Raw genomic sequence first — 26,205 nt, 5'->3', positions numbered from 1 at the left:
ATTTGATCATACGAATTATTGACTAGTCTCTGACAAATAACATGTATCACTAAAACTCAGAAAGTGCAATAATTTGGACCCTCCATTTCTTTTATAAATAGACACTGTCCAAACTGAAACAAAAACCCAATCTAGACAACATTTGATCACCTAACTTCATACAACTCAAAATCATTGCACAATCAATGGGTCCAATGCCAGTTCCTGATATCAAAGTTGGCCATATTGATGATGTTCAAGAGCTGAGAAAAACCAAAATTTCACAAATTCCTGAAAGATTCATTCAGGATTTGACCGAAAGGCCGAATTTAGACGAGGCCATTCACTGTACAAATGTTAACATTCCTGTTGTCGATTTATCAAAACTTAGCAAAGGAAATGTAGATGAATTTTGCTGTGAGATTTTGAAGATCAAAGTTTCTTGTGAGGAGTGGGGGTTCTTCCAGGTATTTGCCTCAAATACTTGAATCTAACTCCTATAAAAGAACACAAATACAGACTGGTTTAGTATTTATGTCTCTGGTTTGGTGCATGGAATATCATATAATATTCTACCATAATTTTTTTTCCCCCTACTTTTCTTGCAGGTGATAAACCATGAAATTAATTTAGATTTGCTGGAAAAAATGGAAAAAGTGGCAATGGAATTCTTCTTGATGCCATTAGAGGAGAAACAGAAGTATCCAATGATTCCAGGGACTGTTCAGGGTTATGGCCAGGCTTTTGTCTTCTCAGAAAACCAGAAACTAGACTGGTGCAACATGTTTGCTCTTGGATTGGAGCCTTGTTACCTAAGAAACCCGAAATTATGGCCGGAAAAGCCATCAAATTTCAGGTAAAAAAGATCTTGTCTGTGTGCTTGCATGTAACATGAGTCTACTTGTTATTGTTCAAAACCAACGCCTCTAGAATTTTACAGTGAAACTGTGGAGATATACTCCAGAGAAATAAGGAAACTGTGCAAGAATTTGCTCAAATACATAGCTATTAGTCTATGCTGCAAGAACGACGTTTTCGAAGAGATGTTTGGTGTGGCTGTTCAAGCAATAAGGATGAATTATTATCCAGCATGCCCCAGACCAGACCTTGTTTTAGGTCTAAGCCCACATTCTGATGGAAGTGCACTGACGGTTTTACAGCAAGGAAAGGGTGACTCAGTTGGCCTTCAAATACTAAGAAACAACGCATGGATACCGGTTCAACCTATTCCAAATGCTCTGGTCATCAATATTGGTGATACCATTGAGGTATGGCATCAAACTTTTTACACTTTCTTGTTGGCTGTTTCCTACCCTTTCTTTTCCAAAATTTTGAGGCATGGCAAGAACAAGTACGTGCAGAATTCGCCATCAGTTTGTGGGATTTGACATGATTGATAGATACAAGAGTATACTTCACTTTCCAGAAACTTATATATATTAATAATCAGTGCACAAAGATGCATAGAATCTTGTATGTGAGCTTCTAACCGGTTGGATGTGACACAATCATATTCGAGTCAATCGTTGGATGCCATTCCTCTGCCAGGTGTTGTGGCAAAGCCAATAATTGTACTAGTGGTGGTGTTGAATTGTGAGTAGGAATGACTGAACGGAGCTCATCTGATGGCGATAGCTATGCAATCAATCAGTTGCTATGGAAGCAATTGTTGAGTTGCTAAATTATTTTGATCCAATGCACAATAGGCATAAAAGTGACCACCTAAAACTTAAATGTATGGCCACCCCATCATCAAAGTTACACAAAGTATGCCCCTGATTTACATTCTTCGTCGATTAAACCAGGTTCTAACGAATGGGAGATACAAGAGTGTGGAACACAGAGCAGTGACGCATAAAGAAAAAGACAGGCTCTCGATTGTCACGTTCTACGCTCCTAGTTATGAAGCAGAGGTTGGGCCACTTCAAGAACTCGTAGATGACAAAAATCCTTGCAAGTACAGAAGATACAACCATGGAGACTACAGCAAACATTATGTCACAAACAAGCTTCAGGGCAAGAAAACACTGGAATTTGCTAAACTCAGTTATGTCTAAACATCAAACTAAACTATAATGAAATAGGACATGTTTATGTAAATACTTTCTGTCAACTTTGGTTTAAATGATGTTGCATATTTCATTAGTAATGTGGCATTCTTAGGTGAATATAGTGTGCTGTGAAATGCAAGAGCTTGTTGAGACTATAAATAAGTTACTAATAATATTTTCTTCAATTAATATAATATCTGCATGAATCTTTTAAAACATAATACCACTTCAAGCCGGCTTTCAAAAAATGCTCCTCAAGTTTTTGAACTTCCTTGATTCGCTTGAACTAGAGGGAGGATTCCTGTGGCGATACTCCCCCGAAATTTTTCGAGTTTGAGTTTCGAGTAGGTCTTTTGATAAATGAAAATTTTAAACAAGATAATATTCAACATTTTTAAAACACATAAACTACTCCCCGACTAAATTTGAGTACCTCAATACCATAACCAAGTGCTAGTCCTGTAATGATAGTACTTTCCACCTAAAATGAAATGTTTTTTTTTTTAAATCAGCGTATATTACGCCGTATATTTTTGGCACAAAAAGTAAATACTTTTCTATCGAATCATTATATATTATACGAAGTTTTCTTCATAACATAACTAACACAAACATATACTTTTATTGTGGAAAGTAATATTTTGTATATGAAAATTAATACTTTTTATAAGTCAGATGAATATTTATCTAACAAAATTGATCTGTTAAACGATTTCACTAGAATTTTTGTGTTGATCTCCGTTTGCACTACAAGATTCCAGTTATAGAAAGAACATATTTTGTCTAGGAGAATGAAAATGGAGAAAAAGTGCATCAAGTTGCTGGTATAATTGGTGTATAAGCAACTTGCCCCTGAATTGATGATCCTAAGTTGGAATAGAGTGGGCCAAGCAAGCCATCAAAGTCGCTATTTTTTATGCTTTTTGTGAGTCAATAATATAAATGCAATTTTAACTGAATTTCCCATCTTTCTCCTCTTTGCTCTTTTCCCCAACTTGCAAACTTTTATTGCTGCTTTTGAAGTATGTTGCAAAAGGGACAAGTCACAAAACAAAAGTTCTTCTTAGAGTGTGATTTCAAATACATTTGTTTGGCTTAATTAAGGTGGTTTCAAATTCGCGACCTTTCAATTTAATAGCGATCATAATTCATAAAGGATTTCAATCATATATAACGCTAACGTCATTTGATATCTATTTTAAAATCAATTTTCCATTCAAGTTCATTTCTTTAAACGAAATTATTCCATTCAGATGTAATTTATATGATATGATAAGGATATTACTAAAAAAAAAAATTGTTTAGCCAAAACTTATTATCCCTAAACTTTAGGAAACACTACGCAATTTGATGGTTAAACATGATCGATTTATTTCGCAAATGGGAATTTTTTTATTTTTTTTTTTACAAAAACAATAAAAAAAACTCTATTTTCTCTCATATCTTGGGATTTGGCGAGATTTTTTTTAATATGTCAATAATGCTCTTAATTAATTTTTTTCTTCCAAACTTTGATTTACTTTTTTCTTTTTTTACAAATTTTCTTTATTTTATAATTTAGTTACAAATATTTAGGAAACAAAAATTAATTGAAAACAAAATCATGATTATACGAACATGCAAGGCGTGCTTCGAGACGCTGATGTATATATATATATATATATATATATATATATATATAATATATATATATAATATATATATATAATTTTGATCATCTGCATCCTAGGGTGCAGAGTTTTTCATGTGCGACTACTAAAACCCGGTACCGGGTTTTAGTGTTTTTTTTACACTAAAATCCGTGGTCGCACACGAAAAACTCTGCACCCTAGGATGCAGTGATCATTACTATATATATATATATATATATAACCCACTTTTTTATTAAAAAAAATTAAAAACTCCAACTTTTCTATCTCAACGAACTAAAAGAGATAGCCCCAATTCCTTGGTTGGAACCATTTTGAAGATGTTTTATTTTATTTTATTTAAAAAAAATCCTTTTTTGAGGAGGAAAACAAAAGACAAGCGTGCTCAACATATAATTGAAGGCAAATGTCTTTTCCCGTTTTCCATTACCAGTAGTCAACTCAAGGTGGGAAATTCGCTAAAAAAACGACGACTTTTAGGATTAATTTCTACTTTTTTTGGGGGGTTACATCATAAAATACCTTGTGAGCATCTAATCGATATTACGAATTCCTGGGTAGGAAGGACTAAGGAGGGACCCAATAAGGACTTGCAAACCTATTAAAACTTTCATGATTATAAGAATTTTCAAAGACTAGAACCCATCCAAAAGTTAAAAATAAATAAATAAAAGAAAACAAAATAAAATTGTATAGAATTAGACAAAAAGCAGCTCGTACAAAAAGAGAGTAGCTAAAACTGAAGAAAGAATGTCTCCAGTGGCTGGTGAATGGACAATTTCTCTAGGGAATAAGTGGCTTTTTGTTGTTTGCTTTTGTTAAGAGATTTGTTTGCTTTGTGTTAAGAGATATGTGAATCAAGCTACTCATGTTTTAACTCTATGTTTGGTTTGGATGACAACATCGCTCCTTCGCCTTCTCTTATTTCGGAAATAATTTTGTGTCTCAACTTATTGAGCTCATTTCATGTTCAGAAAAGAAAAAGTGGAGAATCATGCAACCGATAGGTATCTGAAAACGTGGATCCAATTTTATGTTACATTAGACCAAAAGCTGAAAGCCGAGAGATTAAGCATTCGAAAACAGATATCATTGAATCATATATATAATACAACACAAAACATCAACTGACGTAGTGACAGAAATAAAGGTGAGAGGAAGGTAAAAGAGGTGGAGACAGATTTTACTAAGTCGCTAAATTTGATGAAGAAAGCTAATGTATCATCGGGGAAAGTATTGAGATGGACAACATACATATATGGAGGACCAAGCACGAAGAAAACGCAAGGCTCGGATTTGTCTCACTGCTTAGAACAGTCAATAGCACCTTCTCAATCCAAGACCATGTGCCGTGATGGCTCGTGCCTGATTTAGGGCACATTGTTCAAGATTTCTCATGCCTCCGAGTCTAACAAATCATCACAAAGTCACAAAAAACATCAGGCATGTTTTGCAGTCTTAGCTCGAAAGGTCTCCCCATTCTTTTGAACTGTTCTGCAGCAGCAATAGAGTTACAAATTCGATCACTAGCTGGCTTGAATCATGCCAAGTACTTGAACAAGTTGGGGTTTTCCTTGTCTCTTTCCAGATAATCGCGAGTGATCAAATCTTCAATCCTCTTCTTGATTGCTTTTACATCAGGCTGTGAAGTTACATTTCAGCAACGTCAGCATCTAAGTAAGAAAAATAATGTATAACAGAAAATTAAGGTACACTTGAAGGGCACAGGGTACCTTAAACATACGACCCAATTGCTCAACACACTCCATAACCAACTGCTGATATCCCAAAATTTTCCTACTCTTCATGATACGCACAATTGAGGCATCAATGGCATATCGTCTGTCCTTGTCAACATCCTCAATGACCTTCTTCTTCTCGTCAACTGGAGGGAGAGGGATCTGCATTCAAATGAAAGCAGTGAGAGAATCAGGTATAAATAAATACTGCTAAAAATTTTCTCCGGTTTTCTTCTCATCTTCTACGATTTCTACTCCTAGAATAGGGATAATGCGTGAGAAAATTACCTTAATCCTTCTCATTTTGTCAGTGAACTTTGAATTAAACTCAAAAACATCAGTTTGAGAAATAGTTTTGGTGTTTGGCTCCTTGTTCAGAATTTTATATTTGGCACATGAAAGCGAATGAAGCAGCCTAACAACATCATCATCCGACAGGTTCAACTGAGTCATGATTTCCTGGTAACTCAATCTATCTGAGGCATTGAACAGAAGCAAGGCGGCAGCCTAGAAAAAGGAACCACAGTTTCTAATCACTAACGTATACTATCCGATATAGAAATCATGAATAAATGTGATATGATCTTGGTGCTGGGACAAAACCTGATAGGTTGTCACGATCAGCTCTATTGTCTTTGGTTCAAATTTTCCATTGATGTTACAAGTACCCAGAGAATATATCCACGTAAGTTTTCGATGCTTCGTTTTTGTCTGGTAGAACTCTCTAAATACTTCCACACACTTCACCTAACACAAATTTTACAAAGCAATAATAAAAAGAAAGTGGTATGATAACTTTGAAGACAAATAAGATATAGCCTAATGCAATGTACCATCTCAGCTGGAAGGTTAAGATCAAAGGACTTGTAACTTGGCCAGAAACCAGTAGTGAGTACAGTCACTGTTAAGTCAATCCCTGGATTAACATTTAAATTATTGCTGAGATATTCCTCAAAGCTGGTTTGATTTTCCCTTGCTAGTGTCAAATCAGTGACCTGGTATGGATGCAATGGAAGGAAATATAATCATGCCCGAAGTTGATTCACAATAGGCAAAACATCAGCAACAAACAAGCTCACCATCCCCTCCATTTTTGATGTAAATTGACCACCACATTGTTGTTTTAACTTTGTCAGTATACTTCTCTCATGCTCATCATTAGCACTTTTATCAAATAGTAATCGCCGAGCAAGCTTTTTCCTATTGACAGAAGCCATTAAAAGAATGAAGTATATCACATCATGAATGACCAAACACCAACAAACCAGTTAGTTACAAAACTCACCTATAGAATTCAGCAAATAAATCCTTATCGCTGATATAAGCAAGCAGTTTCACAACCTGCAGGAAGATTAGCGCGTCAATCATAGCCACACAAATGTTAAAAGTGAGTGTGTAATATACATAACACGCACCTTCTCCAGTGTTTCTTCAATAGCTTCATCGCTCAATTTTTCACTCCCACCCTTTTTGAGAATGTTATCACAGAATGTGGCCAGAAGTTCCGCACTGGAACTTCCAGCAACACCTTTGTTGCAAAAGACTTCAAAGGCCTCTTTAAGAGCCTAGAGGGAATAGACAAAAATGGGAAGGTTGTATAATACCAACAGCCTCATCTTAAAAGGTATATGAAAAAAAATCACGAATTAGTTTCATAATCCCAACCTTATGGAAAAGTGTGTGGTTTAAGAAACAGTCATTTACATATGCCATGAATTTGTCGTGGAGCTCTATTACTCTTCTGACAAAAATCTGATTTCCATACACTGGTTAATGTTAACATCTGAAAACATATTGAAAAATAAAAACTACGAGAGCTTACCTGTTCTTGCAATCCAACAACATCTTTCTTTTCTGCCTGTAAAAGACACTTCTTTTAGTCAGATAAGTTGACAAATATTAAACTATTACATAAAAGCTTTTGCATAATCATCACATGGAAAATATAAGAGAGTTTCCAGAAGACCTCCTCCGAAAAATGTTGTCACCAGAAACTGGAATAATATGATACTTAGTGTTCTAAAGTCCAGCAGATATTATTTGGAAGCCCAAAAAAGAGAATAATGCCATTCTGATATTTTAGTAATTATTTTGTCTATCAAGTTCATGTCAATACCACTTGTGTAAGACAAATATGAAAGGTTTAACAGGAGCCAATGTTTTGGTTATAATTATGAGAAACCACTGAAAATGTATGTGAAACGTTTTTATGGATTTTCTTATAAAGTACAAAAATCTTTCAAACCACTTGTTCACTGTTCACAGGTTCCATTGTCTTCTAAGATTTTCAGCACGGTTCTAAATCTAGGCGCTAGTTGGGCGGCAAACCAGCGCCTAGTGCCTAGGCCGCCTATGCGGGGACTAGTCGCCTCTAGGCCGATTCCACGAACTAAACAGAAATTTAAGCAGAAATATGACATTGTCAATTTTATTGCACAGTTAAAACACATACACACCTCATATGTTCATACATATCGATTTCTCCCCCTTGGTTTGAAAGTTAGGGCAACAGCAAATTGAAAATTGAAAGATGAAGATAAAGTTTGGTGTTACAGCAAGCCAACAAATAGGTTTTCTTGTTGGACTTAATTTATAAAAATGGGTGTTGTTTAAAGCCCAACACAAAAAAATTTAGGTTTAAAACTAAAAAAAAAAAATTACCTTTTGAGTTTCTTTTTAATTGAGCTTTTAAATTAAAAACCCAAACTAAAAGCCTTCCTGGGTGCCTAGGGCCGCCTAGACCAATTAGTCAGTGCCTAGGCGCCAAGGACACCTAGCACTTTTTCAGTGCGGTCAGCCGGCGCCTAGGCGGCCGCCTACGCCGACTTTTAGAACACTGTTTTTCAGAAAAAATGAATCGAATTGAACTCAAAACAGAAAAGATTTAGTTTTCCATGATGAAGTTTTGTATGAACTGCGAGCGGTACATTTAGTGTAGTAGTTGATGTATGCTGAATTGAGGGAATGCAGACTTTCCATTAGCAACTGCGCCAATTTAAATTAAATTTTCTATTGAGATGGAATACTTTACAGGAAATCACTCGTACAATCTAGCAAGAGATGATTCTAGTTTTTAATTCATGAGCACAACTACGCCCTTTGGGAAGTATTTATTCATCTTCTTTTCTTCCTTGCTACTAAAGGGTACATGCTGAGTTCTCTCTCAGTTTGTTGAATTAAATCAGCAACCTCACAACAATCATTAATCTCATAGAGAAATTCGAGTGATGATTAGAAAATTCTAACATCGTATGCATGGAGTACCCATGCAAGAGAGGCAGGCACCACGGCGAGTTTCAGGCCTGAGCTTGTGATTGCTTTATTAAATAGTGTTACTGCCATAATATTTCCATTTTTTCCCTGACGTAGTAATTTTTTTAACGCCCTTAAAAATACCAGTCTGCAACTAAAACGAAGATAGGAAATTGTAAGGTCCACAAATCAATACTCACAACTATTTTCACTGATGTAAAACATACAATCTATTAATCAAATCAATCTAAAAATTGCATTAACACATTAAAGAACAAAAAAGATACCTTTTTGTTACTTGCTGCATCTTCTGCTTGTTTAACCAGAGCTGTGCCCTCAGCAGTAACATGCTGCCATGGAAACATGACACATTAAACTTCAATGATTTTGAAAAGGTATAGGTAGAATGAATGAACAGATGCACATTCCATAATTTAAAAAAGAAAATTTATGCACCTGCTTAAATATACTCGCAACAGGTTCTAAGCCCCGAGGTACTTTGGAGAAGAGTCTATACATCCTTGACAGATCCTCAACCTAATAGTTAAAAAGGCTATGACTTGCCATATCCAGCACCATGACAAATAAAACATCCAAACATGGAAACAAAGACTTCACATGTTACGTACCTTGTCATCCCTAAGTAATGCATGACAACCTGAGTGCTCCTTCTCAAGCAGTTGAGTGGCATACACAGACAACAGCTCGTTTTGTACTTTCTACAATTAAAAAAAATCATGAATATTCGATTGAATCATAAGATCTTGTTAACATGAACAATTGACCATACAATCTCGTCACAACACTCAGAATGCTACACACCACCCACTTCCAGGACTCAATATCCTAGTGCAAGAACGAACCTCAAGCAACTTTGTCTCGCTACTCGAATGAAGATAATGCGAAACTCTGTCTTTTTCTCTTTTTAAACACTCCTCCGCCTGCATTTTCCAAACCAAAAATTTAGCGACGAAGTGCAAAAGTGGTAGAGCTTGGGAACCTTCGTTCCCATATTTCCAATAATGTCAATGCATGTTATGCATCTGTTTTTCTCCTTCAACTTCAAGGAGGATGGAGAATTCTGAGTCAAAGGGAAACTTTACTTTCAACATATAGTCTGGGCATGAATCATCTACGATCCAAGTGGAAGCCTTCCGAGAATAATAAGCTGCAGAGTCATTCAGCATTGCTGCTTCGAAATCATTCTCATACTCATTCATCTGGCCCATTCCGATCTCAACAAAAATATCTAATACATTCTTCAACAAAGCTCGGTCAATTTGCTCTCCTTCGCGCTCTTGATCGATCTGTCAGAAAGAATCATATACAGGGTCCAAAAGCAAACGGAGATAGAAATGCACCAAAGAAGAATAATATGAAAAACATACCAGGGATATAACTGCATCTCTTACTTTCCCATTTACCTCTAAGTACACCTGGGATAACAATTCCAATACCAGGCTTAAAAACCAAACAGGAAAAAGTAGGAAGAAAAGATAAAACAGGGCAGGGGAATATGTATAAGAAACAAATGGAGAAAAATCAGAATTTGTTTCCTCTTTCGAAACTACATGACAAATTTACACGTAAATGAGAATAATAGAACAAGTTATCAAGGAGTCATACAATTAAAAAGAACTTACCATGTCTCGAAAGCATGTCAGACCGACTTCTTTAAGTGGTGGGAGTGATCTCCTAGCTATGAAGTATCGATCAAGATAGTAAAAGAATCTTGACAGCCATCGAACCATGATTTTATGATTCAACCACCGGTTTACGAGTTCCCTCAACATAAACTCATCATGCTTCTCTCTCAATGACGGTAATACCTGTATGAAAATCAGAAATGCCAACTTGTTGGAATGATGGTACCACAAAAAAAATTAAAAAAACTTTAGCAGATAAACAAGCCGTAACTTAAGTTTAAAATGAAGCATTCAATTTATCCAACAAATGTTTAGTTTAGAATAGGGACGAACAACTTTATACGTCAGGGTGTAATTTTTAAAAAGCTCTAGACCACTTAGTGGCATAGTTGATATTAAATTGTCTAATATTCTTCACGTAGTTTGATTCAGCCTCATGGCGTGGAAACTTTTACAAGAAAATGTTTCAAATTTTTAATTTGATTCAGCCTAATGGCGCCGTAACTTTTACAAGAAAATGTTTAAATTTTTTTATACAAAAAATGTTCTTTTGTCAAAAGAGTGACATTTGGTTGGTCTTTTCTTTAAACATAATTAGATGCTTAAAAAAGAGGAAGCAAAAAATAGTAAAATGTGGTTTTTAAGCCTTCTACTTCAGCTTCTCATTCAAAAAGTTAAAAAAACCTTTTTCATGATCAAATCCAAACAAAATAGTGCTTCTATTATGAAAAAAAAATCAAAAGGAAAGAAGATCATGAATTGTTTCTTTTAAGCCGTCTGCTTATATCGTCAACAAAAGATGCCTATAGATCATCAACCAACTCAATGTCTCAATTCCTTCCACAAATTGTACTGTTTTTTCCCCTCTCAATATTTAAGCAGACTTTGCACCCTGTTTGTGATTGATCAAACCTCTGTGTGGTAAGAATGTAGGCCAGTGAGAGGCGATGTATTGTTTTATTTCCTAAGGCAGATTATTTTCAACAATCAACCCCACAGTGTTATCCATCAGGATGAGTTACATGCCTTGGCACTGACATAACTAAGGTTTCTCTGCAGTCTTCTGCCATCTGGCAACTTCAAACCCACTCAATAATCATCTTCCAATCCATAGGTACGAAAGCCTCGTCAGAAAAGTAAAGGTTCTCCATAGTTCTTTGAGACTTAATGTGCCTAGTGATTCAACAGATATCTTAATCGCTAATGTTTCTGAAGGGTTCAAATAACACGTATGAATTTGTCAACTCATAAAGACAAGTAGGATCAGCAAACAATAGACACGAGATGGAGTAACTCCACATGTCATTTGCATATATTTGTATGAAATCAAATGAAAAAAGGCAATAGTGTGAATAAAGTTGGGCATCTAAAGCAAGGTCAACAAAGTTTATATCATGAAAAGACTGATCGCATTTAAGATTATAAGACCGTCTAAGGAGGTACTTGCAATGAAGGAGATTCTATTTTGGAAAGTTGCTTATTTTACATAATGTAAAGAAACCGTCCCCAAAACATAGCAAATCTGTGGGAATGCAAGTATACAGATCTTCAAAATTATACATCTGAATTAAACCTTACCGTCGATGTAATGTACACTTCGAAAGCCTCCTTGTACTTTTCATACAATGGTTGAGAATAATCATGCGGGGGCTTCTGAGTGCACATGTTATAAATTGTTCTGTAAATTGGAATTAGGAGATGCATTAAGTATGTTAATTATGGCCTATGAAATCAAGAGAATAATACAAAGAACTAATTGATACGTGTAGAGTGTCATGTAGTCTTCTGAGCTGAATTGTGGCTCTGGTAATCCTTCCAGAATTTTTTTTAGTTTTGTAATCCCCTCTTGCATAATATCCCATCCCTGTTCTAAATCAATGATGTTCCGCTGGTTCATCGACATCTTCTATATCTGGCCGAGATCAACAGCTTAATTCTGAATCCAAACCTGACAACATTTAAACAGTAAAACAGATAAATCTAAAACAAAAAAAACTACCACGTCAACTCAAATTTTTTAGACAATTCAATAGCATTTGCAAATATCTTCATCTTTATAGAGAAGTTCTTGGTAGCCTCAGTAATATAAACTATACAAAGTCCCCTAGACATACTATCACTGAGAATAAAAAAACAGCCAGCTGAATATATTACTCTTAGGTAGTACCAAAGCAGACAAATGAAATAGGTAAATCAACGTAAAATTACAAAGAATCATGAATAAAATGCCACAGCAAACAGACAACTACAAAACCTCACCACTCGGAAATCTACACTAGTTGCAATCACAAAATGTTACAATGCTAAACAATCTTATAATCAGCAAAAAAGAAACTCACTACAAGAAAAGCACGAAACAAATAAAAGAAGACGATTGGATTTCACCACTAAAAGTAAGGCACCGTATGCTCAAATGTTTCCCACAATTTTTTTTATGAGTCTTTCCTGCAGTCAAAACTCCCTATCAAAATAGAGGTGAGTTCGGATACATAAGCTATAGCTTAAAAAACACATAAATACGTCCAGCTTTTTAAAGTGTTTTTATTAAAAAAACAAAATCGGTTTTCTTTAAAAATCGATTGTAAGGTGAGGAATGACATTTATTGCTATCAATTATCAATTACAGGAGAACTGAATATATACCGTGGTTAAGAATCATCACCAAGACAACATGAAACTAAAAATAAAATCACAGCAGATAATGAAACAATATCAAAGATACAACATAACCCTCCCCGCCCATAATCATACATCGACACTTCGAAAAATAAAACCCTAACAAGAAGTCGAATGGCAGCCAAACACGATCAAGAATCATAGTGATACCAGAAACACAAGACGATCAAACGAATCGCCAGAAAAACATACGAACACCCGACCAGTACCAGCGCACAATAGAAAAACGCACAACACACACAAAGTTAATCTATACGCTGATAGAGAATACCTGTTACGAGAAAATCCGAGCGAGAGGCGAGTGAATCTCTCTCGTCTCCGTCTATATATATTTTCTCCCGTCGTATTATATTTCCCCAAAAGTCTGCAACGCAGACTGGAGCGTTCTGGTTTTACAATCTGACCCCTAAACGATAACTGATGTTCATTTAAACCCATTGTGTGACCCATTGTGTGATGGGCTAATTGCATTAATCTTTTCCGTGAAAAATCTTAAAGTCATAAAATAAGCTAAAATATTTTTTTTTTAGTTTGAAAAAGAGTTTATTTTTAAAAAATTCTAATGAGACGGTCTCATAGATCAATTTACTAAAAAGATAACATATTCGACTCGACGGTCGACTTATAAACATCATTTTTTATGCCAAATATTTTTCATCGTAAATACTAAATATTAGTTAAATCGATCGGTCTCATAAATACAGATACGTGAGACTGTCTCACATGGATCCATTCTTTTTAAATTAAACTAACAAAGGAACAAAACAATATAAAAAATTAAAAATAGGGTGAAAACACTTTATTCAAAAAATCAACTTAAAATAAGATGTGAACCAAAATGAGGATCTCCAAACTCAAATTTGGGGTTGAGTTCAGCCGAAAAATGTTCGTGCATTCTTTGATCCACGGAAAAAAAAATTATGTGTTCTCTAAGCCCACATTTTTTATGGATGATAATGGTTCAAACCATTAAAAACCGAGTATTAGTAAACTTGAGTACTAATTGTTTCGAATTTGGTTAAAAAAATAAAATTTTAAGTATAAAATTAAAACAACTTTATTAATACCAAGTTAAACACTTACTAAAACGGGTACAAGACAATTAGTAATTTTGGTGCACTAATGAAAGAAATTTTATATACAAAAAAATTAAATTAAACATATATAGTATCAATTGACTCAATTATAATAAAAAAAAATCATGATTATTATTTTAGTTTTTAAAAAGATAAAATGTAAAACACATATACGTCAGATTTTTATACACCACACATGTTTTTACACGTAAATCTAAAATAGTTGATACTAATGTATTAAAATAAAAATATTGTTGAAAATATATATAAATATATATTATTATTTATTGTTGAATGTTGAAGGTTGAAAGTTGAAAATTGAGTTGTAAAATATTGAAAATTAGTGTGTGATGATGTAATTAATGATGTATTAATTTTTGACTAATCTCCAATTGAGATCTATAAATAGGTCTCTCCATTTGTGTAGAAAAACACAATTGTGAAGAGAGAAAAATTTTATAAAGTGTAGAATTTGATAAATTTTGAGTTTTTGAGTTTTTACTTTTTACCGTAAATTTTTACTTTTTCACAACACGTTATCAGCGCGATCGCTCGAAGGTTCTCTATATTTTCCGACGCTCCAAAATACAAGAAGAAGTCAAAAATATTCAACAAGTAAGAATTTTTATTTTACTGTTTATATATTTTTATTGTGTATATATTAATATATAATATCATGTTATGAAAAAATAAGTTTTTTTCAAAACTTGTTATAAATCCTGGGAGGATGTTAAGACGACATCCCACACTCCCGGTAAGGGATACGACAAGTATAAAAGCCTCTAAGGTTTTTAAACAATAACGTGATATATATTTATTATGTATATATATTAACTATATTAATATATAATTTCATGTTATTATATAAAAGGTTGTCTATGACACTGACCTTATAATAACGTGATATGATATATATTATTGTGTATTTATATACTAACCATATTTGTATAATCTCATGTTATTATATAAAAGGTTGTCTACGACACCGATCTTATAATAATGTGATATGATATACTATACCTGACTTTATAATAACTATATTGGTATAATTTCACAACATTATATAAAAAGCTGTCTACGACACTGACCTTATAATAATGTGATATGATATACATAATTATTTAATTATGATTATCATTATATGCATTACATGATTATCACGAATTTTTATTCAACACATACTCAATTTTTTCTTTACCCCCAACGGTCACAAACGGTAACAAAACGGCTAGTTTTTGCCCTATAAATATGTTCACTCAAACTCATTTTCAATCACACCAAATTCATTCTTTCTCTCAAAATATTTTATCCTCGGTTTTTTCGAAGATGGAGATGATGACATTTATAAGGATATTTTTCATAACGACTATGATCATCATGCTCACGAGTCTTTTACTCACCAGCGATTTTCCAACACATATTTTTTCTCTATTTGTATACGCACTTGTAATTTACGTTCTTTCATTATTTTGTATTGTCATATTTATGGAAATTAACTAATAAAATGCATTGTTATTTTCTAGTACCACCATGTCGAACTTGGCGAAACTCGAATTCATTGCACTTGATATAACCGGAAAGAATTATATGCCATGGACCCTCGATGTAGAAATGCATCTCGAGTCATTGGGTCTTAACGAAACTATCAAAGAAAATAACATATCATCCTCACAAGATAAAGCAAAAGCGATGATATTTTTACGCAGACATCTTGATGAGGGGTTGAAATGTGAATATTTGACCGAAAAAGACCCAATGATTTTGTGGAAAGGGTTAAAAGAACGTTTTGAGCATATACGGAAAGTTATACTTCCGACCGCACGAGATGAATGGAATACTTTAAGATTCCAAGATTTTAAAAAGGTGAGTGATTATAATTCTGCGATGTATCGAATTGTCTCACAGCTGAAATTTTGTGGGCATAATATTACTGAGATGGAAATGCTTGAAAAGACATTTTCCACATTCCACGCATCAAATATAACTCTACAACAGCAATATAGAGTGCGTGGATTTTCAAGATACTCAGAACTCATCGCATGTTTACTCGTGGCGGAAAAGAATAATGAATTGCTCATGAGAAATCATCAGTCCAGACCTACTGGTTCAACGGCATTTCCTGAAGCAAATGTCGTAAGTAAAAATGAAAACCAAAATCAAAGATATAGACAAGATTTTGGTCGAGGTCGTGGACGAGGACGTGGGCGTGGACGTGGGCGTAGAAATGATCGCGGTCGTGGTCGAGGCCGTGGATTTGAAAATAAAAGAGATAGTTATTTCAATAACTCATCTCAAAGGAACGTCACGAACCACCCACAAAAGAGGCAGCATGATAATATGGGTGAAAATGAAAATCATCCAAAAAGAACTGAGAGTGTTTGTTATAGATGTGGCACTCCAGGACATTGGTCAAGAACTTGTCGAGCCCCTGAGCATCTGTGTAAGCTCTATAAAGATTCAATAAAGGGAAAAGAAAAAGAGACCAATTTTACTGAAAACATTGACCATGCAAGTGGTTCAATGAATTTAGATGATGCCTACTTTTTGAATGATTTCGAAGATATTGATTAAATGTACTGGTGGGAAAAGAATGTAACAATGTAATTTTTATATTGTAAAACATATTATATTTTGCATGTATTGTTTTATTCTGCAATTAAATTGTAACATATTATAATTTGCATGTATCTTTCTTAATTCATTTTATTGCATATTGTTTTTGAAGATCATTATGGAAAATGCTATGATCAAATATGGAAATAATGCACTGGAAGTTTGCATACCAGATAGTGGTACAACGCACACTATCCTCAGAAATGAAAAATATTTCTTGGAATTAAAGCCAACAAAAACAATGGTGAATACAATATCAGGTCCTGTAGACTTGATTGAAGGATGTGGCAAAGCACAATTTTTGTTACCTAATGGTACAAAATTTTTCATAAATAGTGCTTTATATTCACCACGATCACAAAGAAATTTGTTGAGTTTTAATGATATATATTCTCATGGTTATGATACGGAAACAATAACCGAAGGAAATGAGAAATATATGTGTCTTACTACATATAAATCAGGAAAGAAATATGTAGTTGAGAAATTATCAATGCTCCCTACTGGATTGCATTATACACATATAAGTCCAATCGAATTAAATATGGTTATTGGAAATTCTTCAATACTAACAAATTGGCATGATCGATTGGGACATCCTGGTTCAATAATGATGCGAAGGATTATAGAAAATACAAGTGGTCATCCACTGAAAGACCAGAAGATCTTTCAGAATAATAAGTTTCAGTGTAAAGCATGTTCTCTGGGAAAACTTATTATAAGACCATCACCAGCTAAAATCCAAAAGGAATCACCCATATTTCTTGAACGTATTCAAGGTGATATTTGTGGGCCAATTCATCCACCATGTGGACCATTTCGATACTTTATGGTATTAATCGATGCCTCTAGCAGATGGTCACATGTATGTTTATTGTCCACTCGGAATGTGGCATTTGCAAAATTGATGGCTCAAATAATAAAATTGCGGAATCAATTTCCCGAATATACGATCAAGAAAATAAGACTTGATAATGCTGGAGAATTTACTTCCCAGACTTTTAACGACTATTGTATGTCGATGGGAATTACTGTTGAACATCTTGTAGCTCATGTTCATACACAAAATGGATTAGCTGAATCATTGATTAAACGTCTGCAGTTGATTGCTAGACCAATGATTATGAGAACGAAACTCCCTATTTCTATATGGGGACATGCAATTTTACATGCTGCTGCATTGATTCGCATCAGGCCAAGTGCATATCATAAACACTCCCCATTGCAGCTTGTATTTGGCAAAGAACCAGATATTTCTCATTTGAGAATTTTTGGATGTATGGTGTATGTGCCTATTGCACCACCTCAAAGAACAAAAATGGGACCTCAAAGAAAGAATGGTATTTATATCGGCTATGATAGTCCATCAATCATTAGATATCTTGAGGCTCAGACAGGCGATGTGTTTACAGCACGGTTTGCTGATTGTCATTTTGATGAAAATAACTTCCCAATGTTAGGGGGAGAAAAGAAACACATCGAAAAAAAAATCACATGGTATGTACCATCATTATTACATTTGGATCCTAGAACTAAACAATGTGATAAAGATGTACAGCAAATTGTGCATTTGCAAAGAATAGCAAATCAAATGCCAGATGCATTTGCAGACACAAAAGGGGTAACAAAATCATATATACCTGCTGTAAATGCCCCTGCTCGAGTTGAAATTCCAAAGAAACAAAATGAAGACATTCATGATGTCATAAAACGCCTGAAGCGTGGAAGGCCAATCGGTTCAAAGGATAAAAATCCTCGGAAAAGAAAATACATAGAGAAAAATGATGATCAGAAAATAGAAAATGGTGTTCCAGAAGAAACACACGATGATGAAAATATTTTGTCAGAACCACAAACTGACGAGAATCATGAAATCTCTATCAATTATATTAATACTGGAAAAATATGGAACCGAAAGAATGTACAAGATATTGATGAGATATTTTCGTACAATGTGGCATGTGACATCGTAAATGAAGATAATGAACCAAAATCTTTTGGTGAATGCAAAACTCGAAAGGATTGGTCAAAATGGAAAGATGCCATCCAGGTTGAATTAAATTCGCTAAATAAACGTAGTGTTTTTGGACCTATAGTCCTTACACCTAAAGGTGTTAAACCTGTTGGGTACAAATGGATTTTTATTCGAAAGAGAAATGAGAAAAATGAAATAGTGAGATATAAAGCTCGACTTGTTGCACAAGGTTTTTCTCAAAGACCTGGAATTGATTATGAAGAAACATATTCTCCTGTTCTGGATGCAATTACGTTTCGGTATTTGATCAGTTTAGCAGTGTCTGAAAACTTGGACATGCGTCTAATGGATGTTGTTACAGCTTATTTATACGGATCACTTGATAGTGATATATACATGAAAATCCCTGAAGGATTTAAGATGCTAGAAGCACAAAGTTCAGAACCCAGAGAATTTTATTCTGTGAAATTACAAAGATCATTGTATGGATTAAAGCAATCCGGCCGAATGTGGTATAATCGGCTAAGTGAACACTTGATGAAAAAGGGATATGTAAATGATCCAATATGCCCTTGTGTTTTCATCAAGAAAACAACATCGGGATGCGTGATTATTGCTGTATATGTTGATGATTTAAACATCATTGGAACGAATAAAGAAATTCAAGAAGTGATGTTATACTTGAAGGAAGAATTTGAAATGAAAGACCTTGGAAAAACCAAGTATTGTCTTGGTTTACAAATTGAACAAAAAGAATGTGGAATTTTTGTTCACCAGTCTAATTATACAGAGAAGGTCCTTAAACGTTTCAATATGGATCAATCAAATCCTTTAAGTACTCCAATGGTTGTCAGATCATTGAATATAGAAAAGGATCCATTTCGTCCATGTGAAGATGATGAAGTTGTTCTTGGTCCTGAAGTACCATATCTAAGTGTCATTGGTGCCCTTATGTATCTTGCAAATTGCACTAGACCAGACATATCTTTTGCAGTAAATTTATTGGCAAGATTCAGTTCATGTCCAACGAAGAGGCACTGGAACGGAATTAAACATATATTCCGTTATTTACGAGGAACGACGGATTTGGGACTTTTGTATCCAAAAGATACAAATCAGAGAATAATTGGTTATGCTGATGCTGGATACTTATCTGATCCACATAAGGCACGTTCCCAAACCGGATATGTATTTACTCGTGGAGGCACTGCAATCTCTTGGCGATCACAGAAACAAACACTTGTTACAACTTCATCAAATCATGCCGAGATTATTGCACTACATGAAGCAAGCCGTGAATGTGTCTGGCTTAAATCAATGACTCGGCATATCCAAACTTCTTGCGGATTATCAGTGGACAAGAATCCAATCACACTGTATGAAGATAATGCCGCATGTGTTGCCCAAATGAAAGAAGGATACATCAAAAGTGACAGAACTAAACATATTCCTCCTAAATTCTTTGCATACACTCAAGAGCTGGAGAAGAATAAAGATATTGATATCTGTTACATTCAATCAAGTGAGAACTCATCCGATCTCTTCACAAAGGCACTTCCCACGGCGATATTCAGAAAACACATTTATAATATTGGGATGCGCAATCTACGAAATATGTGAAGAATCATTCATGTTGACATCAGGGGGAGTTTACGTGGCTGCACTCTTTTTTCCTTACTATGATTTTTGTCCCAATGGGTTTTTCCTAGTAAGGTTTTTAACGAGACAGTATACAACACGTAATGGAGATAGTCATTCTATCATGATCATCATCACAAGGGGGAGTGTTGAAAATATATATAAATATATATTATTATTTATTGTTGAATGTTGAAGGTTGAAAGTTGAAAATTGAGTTGTAAAATATTGAAAATTAGTGTGTGATGATGTAATTAATGATGTATTAATTTTTGACTAATCTCCAATTGAGATCTATAAATAGGTCTCTCCATTTGTGTAGAAAAACACAATTGTGAAGAGAGAAAAATTTTATAAAGTGTAGAATTTGATAAATTTTGAGTTTTTGAGTTTTTACTTTTTACCGTAAATTTTTACTTTTTCACAACAAATATGATATATTCAACTATGTATCAATTTTTCATCTTGAACAGCACATGTGGACCCATAAAAATACACATTTTCCGTAAAAGTTTCCCCCGAAATAGAGATAATTCCTTGGAGATGAAGAGTCGAAGACAAACACTCCGGTTCTTTCAGCGCTTCTGGTTTAGCTCAAATTGTGTTTGAAGTTGGTCCAAAAATGGATTTTTGTCTTCCTTCTTCTGTCTTTTGGTGTTTTTTCTTCCATAGACACAACAAAACACTTAACATGACTGAAGTATAATAGGAAAAAAGATCAAAAATCCATTATTATGCACGAAAAGGTGACATTTTTTTTTTCATTCAGGGCAGTAGAACTCCTCTGCCCTTATTCGTGCACGATTAGCATCTCATTAACACTGTTTTTAGTGTTTGAAAATGTTACGAAAAAAAGTGATTATGAACTTTTCTCGTAATCAATTTTCTTTTAAACATTTCTGAATGCGTTACAAATAGGAGACCGATGGTACTTCAAACACGGAATTTACAATGCTCACATAACCAGCAAAAAAATGCTCAAGAAAACGTACAACCCATTGGAACCTATTTTACAAATCAGATTAGACACCATTTATTCAACTTTCAACCAAAAGATTCAAGCTGCCCTCAAACATGACCTCTTGAAAACTGGTGAAACGAGACTCTCCACAAAGATCCCTCCATCCAAAAAATTTGCCGGAACTCCATCGACAATCATGTCCCGAAATGTCCCCGATTTCGGATCGTAAACGACTAAACTCTCATCTTCTGTTAGAAACACGACCTCTCCATCCCCAACGTAGCACAAAGGCTTAACTACATCCAATCCACTATCCCCATTTATATTGATTTTGGTCCAAGAATCCACCACACCGTACTCTTTCATAATCCACACATCAGTTCCATCGCCTCCTATACTGTCAACCATACAAAGACACCCTCCAAGAACCACAAGTTTGTGGAACACAAATCTGGTCACATCGACGCTACTTGGAGCAGGAATTTCATCAAACGCCTCGCGGACCATGTCGAAAGCCGCGATTACCGACCGGTAACCGGGTTCCCGACTACTAGCCAACCAATGAATGGCCCCATTCACAAAAGCCCCAGAGGCAAGTTCAGGGACAGCATGATCATAAGGGGAACTATCGAGCCTTTTCCAAACACCCCTTCTCACAGAATACACATCCACAAACGTGTCAGCACAATCTGGCTCGTATTCATTATCAGTATCAAAATGTGAAAGTGTCACGATCTTGTAATCATCACTGGAACTATCATACCCAAATCCATGCATGCTAAAGCTCCCTGGCTTGTACAAAGCCACGGGAGAATCTGGTACTTGCACCTTCTGCAGAGTCACGGGATTCACCAAAATCTTTTCCTCTTCTTCATTTACTAACAATACCAAGCCATTAGAAGAACCCACCACCGTAACCCAAGTGTGTGGCAATAACTCGAGGGTTCTTGAAAAGCCATCCACTTGGATTGTGGATATGGTGTGAATGGAGTGAGAAGGGGAGATTAGAATGAGATTTTCTTGGTGGGTTTTGGAAATGAATTCATGGCTCGAAAGCAGATCCTTCCATGGTTTTGACACGCACCTGCACTTGCCTACGGATTTTGCGGGAAGTCGGGAGAGGATTTCGATCAAGATTTCTTGGGGGAACTGGGAAGTCATCGTATCTGTTAAGAGTCGAAGGATCGGGGAGAGGGCGGTTAAATTGTCCCATAGTTTGACCAAAATTTGCAACCTTGATGAATGTGTTGGCAAGAATTCATTGTTGTCGTCGGCGGCTAATTATAGAAAGAAATTATGAGCTTGACAGATGGAACATAAACGTATCCATGTAAATATTTTTTAAAGGGATGTGTGCTTCGATTCGTACAAGTGTGTGTCGAGTCATTTATGCAGCACCAAACGTTTCAAATTTTTTAAAATTCAAGAATCACGAGTAAAGTTGTTTAACTAATGCATTCATGTTTGGTTGTTTACGGCAATAATGATGATACAATGATCGTGTAAAAGTAAATGCTTTAGGGAGGAAATTGTAATTGTTGTGTGAGTTGATTTAAGTCGCAAAACTCATCTAATATTTGCTTATTTGATACTGATTCTCTCATTTTTTTCTCATATGACGCAAATAAAAAGCATTTTACACTCATTAAAATATGTCCAAGCATAACAATACTAAATAATACCAATATTTTAGAATGAGAAGAAGAAAAACTTGTCGTTTTTCCTTCTTTGCTTAGGTAGACCTTAATATGTACAACACAGGTTATAGTATCGTCCTTCTAACGCAGGATGACATCGGAATCAAATAAATAATATTGATTGAATTTAGTAATATCAAAAAAAAAAAAAAACCAAAACCAATAATAACAATCCCAATTATTTAATGAAAATCAAACTTTTACAAATCACGATTTTTTTAAAATAAAAAAACATGTCAAGTTACAAGTGACTAAAGTAGCAATTTTATCAATTTAAGAAGTGCACATATATGAATAGGTACCACTTAACAAGCAATGTGGATGATGGATATTAGGTCCATCGTTATGTAATAAGAGTAAATCCTTTATGAAATGGTTAGGCGAGTCAACTATGTCGATGTCGATATTAGCAGTGAAAAATAATATTTATGACATAAATTTTTTTTTTTTTTTTTATGATTCGATCGGGTTAAATATCCATATTTTAAATTAACCCTTGAAATTGTCTTGTGAGTTTTTTTTTATGTAATAAAATCTAATGGACCCAAACAAACCCAAGCACAGAAGATTGACTGATCAGAGACTTGAATTATCCACAAAATAGAACTTGCCACTTTCAAATTAACTCCCATAACTGATACAGGTACAACAAAGATAACATCCGTTTCGATCCATCAGAATCTTACTCGTTCACTCGACCTGATCGATACGGGCACATACATACATAGATGGTCCATTCGACCCGACCCGAACGATACGGATACATACGCACACAAATGGTTCGATGCTCTTACAATGACACGATCTTGAAGATGAAAACATCAGTTATCAGATCAACCAGCTGCCTCATCCAAATGCTTCTTTTCTTCAAGCTCGCTCGCGTGTACGGTGAGCAATTCACGTTTCACAACCTGTTGCAATGTCAGCATCTTTACTTCATCAAGAAACTTTGCTTGGTATTAAAAATAATGATCATATAAGGTGACTCAAACTCAGAATTGTCAAGTCTCAAGGCACCAAATGATCTTTGGACTTCATTGATTCGTCTACGCATAATGAATATCAGGTGAAAGAACAGCAAACGAACCTCTAGCAGTTTGTGTTTGGTTCGATACCTCAAATAGCTTGAGATCCTACTTTCCTCTTGTTTTAAGCACTCATCAACCTACATCACATATATCTCGAACAAGAATAAGACATCAACAAGTCATTGCACAGTTTTCATATTTCGAGTCTTCCGACATATCATACATTAAACTCTCCAACACACTGATTGTATATCCTCTGCACTTAAACATCTTCAATAGCAAAAGTATAGACTTGGGACCGACCTTAACCATATAATCCTCATAGGACATATTCGAAATCCAGTCCAAGGCTTTCTTTGAATAGAATTCAGCTGTGGCATTAACCATTGCTTCTTCAAAGTTTTTTTCATAGTATTTCAACGAATCCGCGCCTATCACCACATATATATCCAAAATTTCTTTGACAAAAGTTTGATCAATCTGTTCACCTTCACGCTCCCTATCGATCTGAAAAAACGTGGTCACCACGTCACCTCTATATGAACTCAGTCTTAAAATTAAACCAGTGCATGTATCAAGACAGATATGTGTGTGCTTTAGAATAAAAATGAATCATTCTTATACGGTATATGAATACCAGAGCTTCTTTTGGATGAACGGACAAACAGGAAACTGGATGTAGTTAAATGAGGATTCAGCAGTGATAAATAGGAAGAGAACTCACCATTGATAGAATTGCATCCGTAACTTGCGAGTTGATTTCACCGTAAATCTACAGAATATAGGAGAAATTATTATCAAATCTAATGAAACAAAACATCAGTAACGATTCGGCATTCAAAATCAAGAAGATTACCACAGACCAGATTGTAAAAGGCCAAGTGACTGGTTTCTTCAAGTGATGGTACTCTCGCCTTCTTTACAAAGTATCTTTCAAGGTAATAAAATAATCTCAACAGCCATCGAGTCAAAACTCTAAATTTAGTCCATTGTTTCAAAAATTCTTTCAGCAAATCTTGATTCTCCTTTCCCCTTAAAGATGGCAATACCTGGAAATCGTGATGATCTTCAGCAGAGGAGAAGGTAAACATTATATTGTTTAAAGGGCCAAAGTTATATTTTTAAGAAAAACCAAAATCAAATTTGAAAAGTCCATTTCATTTTTGTTTATGAGGGCAACAAAATAAACATGTACAACAGCAGAAATCTACTAACCTTGGAAGAGATGTAGTCGTCAAACGTTTTTTCCATATTGATCATACAATTTTCGAGCATCGGGAACAAGTGGATTAGGATGACATACCTCGTAAACCGTCCTGGTTCATACATGTAAGGAAGGACTGTTTATGCAAATTCAACCACAGTTTTCACAAATAATCTTAGGATAATCAAAATCAGTTCAGTACACAAGTATTCAGTTTCGAATCGGTTGAACATTACAACCCACGATTAAAAGGAAGATCACAATATTGCGGTATGCAGAGATAAATTTTCTTGTCTGGAAATGGCAACATATAGGAGTCACAGATTTTCAACAAAGTTTAAAACAACATTTTTTTTTAAATACAAGTAATGAATTACAACAATGTAATAAAACTGTCCGCACAGTAATTGAGCATTGACCCTTCTACCTAAAATAAATCAAAAAAACTACTCGCAATCAGCGTTCGAACTTGAAACCAATTGGTCCAATGGCTAAGGCTCATTAGTTTCAAACAGACATAAAGATGAAATCAATTAATAGAGAAAAATAAATATCTTGTCTGGAATTAATGATTTCACGATCGTAACACAACTTAAGAGTAACGAAGTATTAAGACGAGGATACGTACGTGTAAAACTGCATGTAAGTCTCTGAAGTGAATGGCTGAGAATGGCCCCCCGGTCCTTGATCATGTTCAATACTGTGGATGAGCTTATCGATGCATCCCTGCAAAAAGGGCCACGCCTCCTCAAATGTCAGGCGATTTTTCAAGGCGGCGTCGGCCATTTTCAGGGCGGCGATGGTGGAGATGAGAATTTGTCAAGTGGGAGGAGAGAATTCTTTGGCCGAACAACTTGAAACAATCTCTCAGTCTAGTTAACAGATGTTGATTGACCAGTTGGCCTCGGTAGAAGATTGTGGGTTCTCCCCAATGTTAGCGCAAAATGGAAAAAAATCTTTGAAATTGTTAAATAAAACAAAGATGATAGAATCAAATTAAATTTCGATTGTATAAAAAAAA

General features: G+C 34.9%; 4 protein-coding genes across 4 annotated transcripts; 1 reads left to right on the top strand and 3 right to left on the bottom strand.

Moving 5' to 3' along the window:
* The first annotated feature begins 185 nt into the window (after positions 1-185).
* Positions 186-2,036, top strand: LOC140860423 (protein LATERAL BRANCHING OXIDOREDUCTASE 1-like). Its single transcript, XM_073263439.1, has 4 exons — positions 186-446; positions 588-835; positions 920-1,247; positions 1,785-2,036. Exons 1-4 carry the CDS (start codon positions 186-188, stop codon positions 2,034-2,036), a joined length of 1,089 nt encoding a protein of 362 aa, XP_073119540.1.
* Positions 2,037-4,747: 2,711 nt separating this feature from the next.
* On the bottom strand, positions 4,748-13,401 carry LOC140894534 (cullin-1-like). The gene is made up of 20 exons (XM_073303060.1): positions 13,264-13,401; positions 12,080-12,264; positions 11,895-11,994; positions 10,314-10,499; positions 10,059-10,106; positions 9,774-9,977; positions 9,534-9,611; positions 9,300-9,389; positions 9,127-9,207; positions 8,958-9,020; positions 7,241-7,276; positions 7,084-7,170; positions 6,834-6,983; positions 6,704-6,759; positions 6,498-6,618; positions 6,252-6,413; positions 6,022-6,165; positions 5,707-5,925; positions 5,413-5,580; positions 4,748-5,321 (listed from the first exon to the last, which is right to left on the bottom strand). Exons 2-20 carry the CDS (start codon positions 12,217-12,219, stop codon positions 5,220-5,222), a joined length of 2,235 nt encoding a protein of 744 aa, XP_073159161.1. The 5' UTR covers positions 12,220-12,264; positions 13,264-13,401; the 3' UTR covers positions 4,748-5,219.
* Positions 13,402-21,040: 7,639 nt separating this feature from the next.
* LOC140866490 (F-box/kelch-repeat protein At3g06240-like) lies at positions 21,041-22,512 on the bottom strand. The gene has a single exon (XM_073271489.1). It carries the CDS (start codon positions 22,414-22,416, stop codon positions 21,352-21,354), a length of 1,065 nt encoding a protein of 354 aa, XP_073127590.1. The 5' UTR covers positions 22,417-22,512; the 3' UTR covers positions 21,041-21,351.
* A 1,018-nt stretch (positions 22,513-23,530) lies between these two features.
* LOC140865748 (cullin-1-like) lies at positions 23,531-26,170 on the bottom strand. The gene is made up of 7 exons (XM_073270492.1): positions 25,813-26,170; positions 25,196-25,296; positions 24,844-25,029; positions 24,705-24,752; positions 24,284-24,487; positions 24,040-24,117; positions 23,531-23,863 (listed from the first exon to the last, which is right to left on the bottom strand). Exons 1-7 carry the CDS (start codon positions 25,874-25,876, stop codon positions 23,786-23,788), a joined length of 759 nt encoding a protein of 252 aa, XP_073126593.1. The 5' UTR covers positions 25,877-26,170; the 3' UTR covers positions 23,531-23,785.
* Between the last annotated feature and the right edge of the window lie 35 nt (positions 26,171-26,205).

The sequence above is a fragment of the Henckelia pumila genome, chromosome 4, assembly GCF_033568475.1.
Source record: "Henckelia pumila isolate YLH828 chromosome 4, ASM3356847v2, whole genome shotgun sequence".
In the NCBI taxonomy this organism is placed as follows: domain Eukaryota; kingdom Viridiplantae; phylum Streptophyta; class Magnoliopsida; order Lamiales; family Gesneriaceae; genus Henckelia; species Henckelia pumila.
The sequence above is the reverse complement of the archived record's forward strand: the minus strand, read 5'-3'. Positions and strand labels throughout refer to the sequence as shown.

Excerpts from the sequence above, each read along its gene's own strand:
- LOC140860423 (XM_073263439.1), top strand. The coding sequence starts at position 186 with ATGGGTCCAATGCCAGTTCCTGATATCAAAGTTGGCCATATTGATGAT. Across the intron at positions 836-919 it reads GAAAAGCCATCAAATTTCAG|TGAAACTGTGGAGATATACT; the intron begins GTAAAAAAGATC and ends AGAATTTTACAG. Across the intron at positions 1,248-1,784 it reads ATATTGGTGATACCATTGAG|GTTCTAACGAATGGGAGATA; the intron begins GTATGGCATCAA and ends CGATTAAACCAG.
- LOC140894534 (XM_073303060.1), bottom strand. The coding sequence starts at position 12,219 with ATGTCGATGAACCAGCGGAACATCATTGATTTAGAACAGGGATGGGAT. Across the intron at positions 10,107-10,313 it reads TGACATGCTTTCGAGACATG|GTGTACTTAGAGGTAAATGG; the intron begins GTAAGTTCTTTT and ends TTGTTATCCCAG. Across the intron at positions 6,166-6,251 it reads TTAACCTTCCAGCTGAGATG|GTGAAGTGTGTGGAAGTATT; the intron begins GTACATTGCATT and ends AATTTGTGTTAG.
- LOC140866490 (XM_073271489.1), bottom strand. The coding sequence starts at position 22,416 with ATGACTTCCCAGTTCCCCCAAGAAATCTTGATCGAAATCCTCTCCCGA.
- LOC140865748 (XM_073270492.1), bottom strand. The coding sequence starts at position 25,876 with ATGATCAAGGACCGGGGGGCCATTCTCAGCCATTCACTTCAGAGACTT. Across the intron at positions 25,030-25,195 it reads ACGACTACATCTCTTCCAAG|GTATTGCCATCTTTAAGGGG; the intron begins GTTAGTAGATTT and ends CACGATTTCCAG. Across the intron at positions 24,488-24,704 it reads CGGATGCAATTCTATCAATG|ATCGATAGGGAGCGTGAAGG; the intron begins GTGAGTTCTCTT and ends ACGTTTTTTCAG.